The sequence below is a fragment of the Sinocyclocheilus rhinocerous genome, unplaced genomic scaffold (assembly GCF_001515625.1).
Source record: "Sinocyclocheilus rhinocerous isolate Xijiao unplaced genomic scaffold, SAMN03320098_v1.1 scaffold3, whole genome shotgun sequence".
NCBI classification, from domain to species: domain Eukaryota; kingdom Metazoa; phylum Chordata; class Actinopteri; order Cypriniformes; family Cyprinidae; genus Sinocyclocheilus; species Sinocyclocheilus rhinocerous.
In genome coordinates this window covers 1,050,185-1,056,184 of record NW_015658759.1, presented here as the reverse complement: position 1 = coordinate 1,056,184, position 6,000 = coordinate 1,050,185, and the positions used below count along the sequence as shown (strand labels likewise).

The window sequence follows — 6,000 nt, the reverse complement described above, 5'->3', positions numbered from 1 at the left end:
AAGGAGGGGGCTTTGTAGAAAACGAAGCGTTTGAGAGAGGCGGAGCATCGAGGACCTACAATAATGTACAGTATTTGAAAAATAATGTGTTTTTTGAACATTAAAGCATGTCAACATATTCTGTTACACCAAATACACCAAATAATGATCTTTAAAAAAGCATCATATGACCCCTTTAACATGAACTAACAATGAAAAAACTTCTAAAGCAGTTATTTATCTTAGTTCACCTTAATTTAAACACTTACTAATAGATTTTTAAAATCAAAATTAGCATCTGTTAATATTATTTAATGGACCTGAGCTAGCAATAAACTAACTATGAACATTTTGTACTTTTATTAACTAACATTAAAAAGATTAATAAATGCTGTAACAAATATACAGTATTGCTCATTGTTAGTTAATGTAAGTTAATGCATTAACAATCGTTAACTAATGGGCCCTTATTGTAAAGTGTTACCATGTTATATATATATATATATATATATAAAAAATTTTATAATAAGCCTGCACAGTGCATGTGTCTCTCCCTAACTTACTCCATATGGTCTCTCTGCAGGCTGTATAATGTTTCAGAGTCTGTGAGTGAATACTACAGACTGGACGAAGCAGATGACATCCCCTTCATTTGCTCCACCACTCGGGAGAACGGAATGTTGCACTGCTCCAACATCCCGAAACGCAGAGTTGGACGGGCTGATTGTGAACTCACGGCTGATAATGTCACAGATCTTGTTTTCAAAGATCCCCCTCATCATGGATGTGTAAACTGGAACTTGTATTACAACAACTGCAGTGCAAGCGAACACAATCCGCATAATGGGGCTATCAATTTTGACAACATTGGATATGCTTGGATTGCTATTTTTCAGGTGTGTATGACAACAGCAGAGTCATTGAAAAGAGTATTGAATGAGTTTATGTAAAAAAAACAAAACATGCAAAGTCATCAATAAATTTTTAGGAAGGCAGGTCAGGAATTCTGATTTTTTTTTTTCTACTTGGATGAATGTGTGTTAGAAATCCGCTCCAAGTTGTTCATTAAAATTATCGCTGAGTATATATTCAGTCTGGCAGGTGGTGATATATTTTTTTTTATCCTCACATATCCATTTGGCGCCGAGAGACACTTACTTTCAGAGTCGGAAAATGAAGTGAATGGTTGCCAGGGGCTACAGCGAGAGTGAATCCTCTTACATCAGTAACCAACTTACCTATAGGAAATCAAGTTTTATCATGTTCCATTCTAATCTAATCTTTAGGGCAACAATATTTATCATATTCTTTAGTAATCTGATTCAGGATGAACACGAACACTTATCTGGTTTCTGAGTAATCCCACTAACCACAGCATGACGTTTATCATTCCATAGAGTTTCCTGACCTAGATTTGTGGAAGCGATGAACAATATGTGAAGTTGTCCATTGTATTTTGGCACTTGATAGAAGTGCTGTATTTTAAGCATTACATGAATGGTGGATATTGTAACCTGTATAATCTTGTTTGTGTTTTCTCATCAGGTCATCACGTTAGAGGGATGGGTGGATATCATGTACTATGTCATGGATGCACATTCATTTTTCAACTTCATCTATTTCATCTTTCTTATTATTGTAAGCGCACAGTACTTAATTAACTGATACATCTTCCTCTCTTTTAACCTCTGCTGGAGTCTCTGCTTTCATAAGTTGCATGGAAATGTTTTTTGTTATCATCAGTGGTGTAATTTACTCAAGTAATTTTACTTGATAACTATACTTAGAGAGATGAAAATTCTGTCATCATTTTGGAGAATTTGTAATTGAGCAATGTTGAAACTGAATTCTTGTACTTAAGAAACGTACTGCAATACTACTTTAATGTACTACATTTCTAAGGAGAAAATCATACATTTTATACAATCTTAGACCTTCAAAGTACATATTTAATGACTTTTAAAATATATTGTATTAAAATCAATTATAGGCTCTTGATTTGTCATTTTGAAAAGCTAAAAGCAAAGTTTTTACTTTTAAATGTACTTAAATGTGGAAGCTTTTTAGTTGGTATTGTTAGATGGATACTTGGATACTAAAAAAGTACTACTTAAACCTAAAAGTACTACTTGTAGAAATGAGAAAATAATTGTTTTACCCATAAAAACTACCTATGCTTAAACTTACACTACCGTTCCAAGTTTGGGGATGGTAAGATTTTTTATTGTTTTTGAAAGAAGTCTCTTTTGTTCACCAATGATGCGTTTATTTGATAAAAAAATACAGAATAAAACAGAAATACTGTGAAATAATATTAAAATTTAAACTATTTTCTATTTTAACATATTTCAAAACATATTTACTCCTGTGATGCAAAGCTGAATTTTCAGCATCATTACTCAAGTCTTCAGTGTCACATGATCCTTCAGAAATCATTCTAATATGCTGATTTTCCTGCTGCTCAAGAAACATTTCTTCATGTTGAAAACAGCTGTGCTGCTTAATATATTTGTGGAAAGTATTACATTCTTTATGAAAAAATTAACTTACCTCAAACTTTTGAATGGTGGTGGAAGTACACTTTTTCGGACGATCATTTAGAAGTGAAAACAAATATTATTGGAGTACACATTTAATACAGTGTGTGTGTGTGTGTGTGTGTGTGTGTGTTTGTGTGTGTGTGTGTGTTGCATTTTTTATGTTAATTTTACTAGCAATTTCTGAATGGAAATAATTTCCTAACTTTTCAAATAAATTGTTCCAGTTTAGTGTTCATAAACGTGTCATGCAAATCGCAATTTTATTGATTAGAAACACTGAAGAAAATTCAAGGTCATGAAATATGCACGAATACCCAATTACAAAACATCAGTATTCTAGGTATTTCATAATCCTAATGTTTTTGGGCTATTGTTTTCTATGTTGTATACTCATATCTTGTTTTGCCACAGGTTGGCTCCTTCTTCATGATCAACCTGTGCCTGGTCGTCATTGCAACACAGTTCTCCGAGACCAAACAACGTGAGAACCAGCTGATGCAGGAGCAGCGGGCACGTTTCCGCAGTAACGAATCCACCTTAGCTAGCCTGACCGAACCAGGATCCTGCTACGAAGAAATGCTGAAATACCTCGTCCACGTTTGTCGTAAACTTTGCCGTCATGCCGCACGCCTCTATGGTGAATTATGCCACAAAAGACACAGTGGTGTGGCCAATCCCAGCAGCTCCCTCTCAGTGGGCGGGACTAATGGCTATCGGAGTGACAATGGGACAAAAATGGGTCCGACCCAATACTGTATGCAGCATTATCATCATCCTCCTCAGCATCAACATTATATCAGTAATGGCATAGAAATGAAGACCCTTCATCTCGATAGAGATGCTCAGAGTTCCAAAAAGACTCCATCGCTTCCACTTGCACTACAGAATTTAAAGGGTTTGAGGCTCGGTATGAACTATCCCACCATCCTGCCCTCCAAACTATACACAAACCCACATACTCGCTCACACTCGACAGGTGGAGTCAAAGCACCAGCTTTCCATCATGGACTGAATGGCAGGAAGATTTCCATTTGTAGTGGATACCATGATACTTACAAGTTGCAGCATGGTAAGAACATAGATAAGCAGTATTTTGTTATCTAATGCAATTACATTCATATATTAAGGTAACACTTAATATATGACATTCTACTAACTATAGGTAACTCTGCAAGTACATGACAACTTATTCTACTAACCCTATCCCTAACAGTCCCATTAGTTGACATGTAATTGCAAAGTTTCTTATAATTAGTAGAATGTCTAAAGTAGACTATCGAAATAAGGTTTATTCTATATTAATTGTGGCTTAAAGGTACAAATACTTTTTAGGGCCACTGTACATAAAGCATATTAAGTAAAATATGACAATCTCTATGCAAAAACAGAAGTGGTTTTGGCCATGCTGTCATGTTTCAAATTGGGTTTGTGGATTAAGAGTAAATTCTGTCTCTGGGGTTTTAACTTAATAACTTAGATAATGGAATTCCCTTTTTTTTTTTCTTGGCTTTGCGCACTTGACATGCCCTAATAATTCCAAATTGAATTGAGGGAACCGTCTGCACAAACACACACTCTGTCTAGTCATTATTTGTGAGCCTCTTGACTTTTGCCTGAAATTACCTGGTGAGGACACCTTGGGATTTTTCAACATTTTGGTCAAAATGCATTCATAACTTTGATTCGTCTCAGCATCTTGTGGGTAAAGTACATCCGCGCCCACAATTCTGTACAGCTACATTTAATAGATATAAAACTTTATTTTGCAGTATATGGTCAGGTTGCCCTTCGTCAAGTTTGAACAAACCAAACTTTGCCTTTTTTGGCAAACAACAGTGGTGTGGTTTGAATGCCAGCAACCATTAGAAATTCCATTAGGAATCTTGAAAATATTTACATCATAATTTGGAACCTAAATTATCCTAATGCAAAATTGATCATTTATCAATTATTTAACATAACACACACAAAAAAAGAAATTTTATGATTGACAACAGGATAAGTTAACAAGAAAATCCTTACTTTGTAATACATTTTTAAAATGTAATTTATTCCTGTGATGCCAGTGCTGAATTTTTAGCAGCCATTACTCCTTTCTTATTATTATCATCAATGTTGAAAACAGTGCTTATTAATTTTGTAGAAACAGTGATACTTTTTCTTAGGATTCTTTGATAGATAGACAATTCAAAGAACAACATTTATTAGAAATAGAAATCTTTTGTAAAAGTCTGTCACTTTTGATAAATTGAATGCATCCTTGCTATAAAGAAGTATTAATACAAGTATAGTTTATTATAAAAGTTTAAATATTATAAAAGTATTCATTTCTAAAAAAAAAAATAAAAAAAAAACTGTAGTATATTTTCTATTGAAACAGGATGTTTATTGGGACATAGGGGTGGACAATATGACCAAAATCTTATTTCACGGTATGAGAAATTTTAGCTATTTTTATTTACATTTATTTTTGTTATTAAAAATAAGAACAAAGAAGCAAATTACAAACACAATAGAACAAAAATACAAATAAAATAAGTTAATAAAGATCCAAAAGTGATTCAGTCAAGTGCAATGAGTCACTTTCTCTTTGTCTTTTGTTGTTTGATTAACATTAATGTCAGACAACAGCAGGTTTATTAGACTGCTGTCACTTTAAGACTGACTGGACGGATATACTGAAACAATATACTGAAATATAATGATATACACATGTGTTTATGTTAATTTAACACATAACCGACTGTGTTTATAAGGATACTCCACACAGTGGGTATTTTGGCATAATTGTGTGTGGATTTGACCATTCAAGCACAATAAGACGTGAAAGTGAACTGAATTTGCGATCGCATGCTGTCTGAGAGATGTGCTTTCTGTCTGTGCACACACTTTAGGTGTCTGTCAGCGTGCAAGCTCCGCATTGAGTTCTTTTTCACTGCTTTATTGCGCTTAATAGCTTTATTAAACATTAAGCACGTCCAAAATTTGCGATTACATGCTGACTGGGAGAGCTTTCTGTGTTTGCGCTTCAGGAGTGTGTCAGACTGTGGGAGCGCTGCATGAAGTTCTGCACTGCATATTGCGCTTAATAACATCAAGCACGTCCGACTCTATATTGGAGCATATCAATAAACCTTTTAAATAGCCAATATCATTTAATTTAAATAACAACAGTTTGATTTAAAACTCTTATAGCTCACTCAGTAATCATATTATTCCAAAACAATAAAAGTGGTGACAAAGACAGTAAACAGCAGAATTGGGATTTTCTTTAATGCTGAAAACTATAAAATCTTAGAGAAATCCAGTTTGATCCCATTAGGGTAATTAAAGAATTGGTGCCAAATTATTATTTACTAAATTGCTCACAGAATCCTGTACAGATTCCTTTTTGACTGGGTTTGGTGTCCTCAGTTAGCATACCATCTGTTTAAAATGATCAACTAATATGTGAATGATAAATATATTGAATTTCATGTAG

General features: G+C 34.0%; 1 protein-coding gene across 1 annotated transcript in view; it reads left to right on the top strand.

Moving 5' to 3' along the window:
- cacna1hb (calcium channel, voltage-dependent, T type, alpha 1H subunit b) overlaps positions 1-6,000 on the top strand; it is a 55,597-nt gene that overhangs the window by 20,980 nt on the left and 28,617 nt on the right. Inside the window, exons 5-7 of the mRNA XM_016531424.1 lie at positions 563-875; positions 1,525-1,617; positions 2,931-3,588. Of these exons, the coding sequence (XP_016386910.1) occupies positions 563-875; positions 1,525-1,617; positions 2,931-3,588 (1,064 nt within the window). The remainder of the gene's footprint in view (positions 1-562; positions 876-1,524; positions 1,618-2,930; positions 3,589-6,000) is intronic.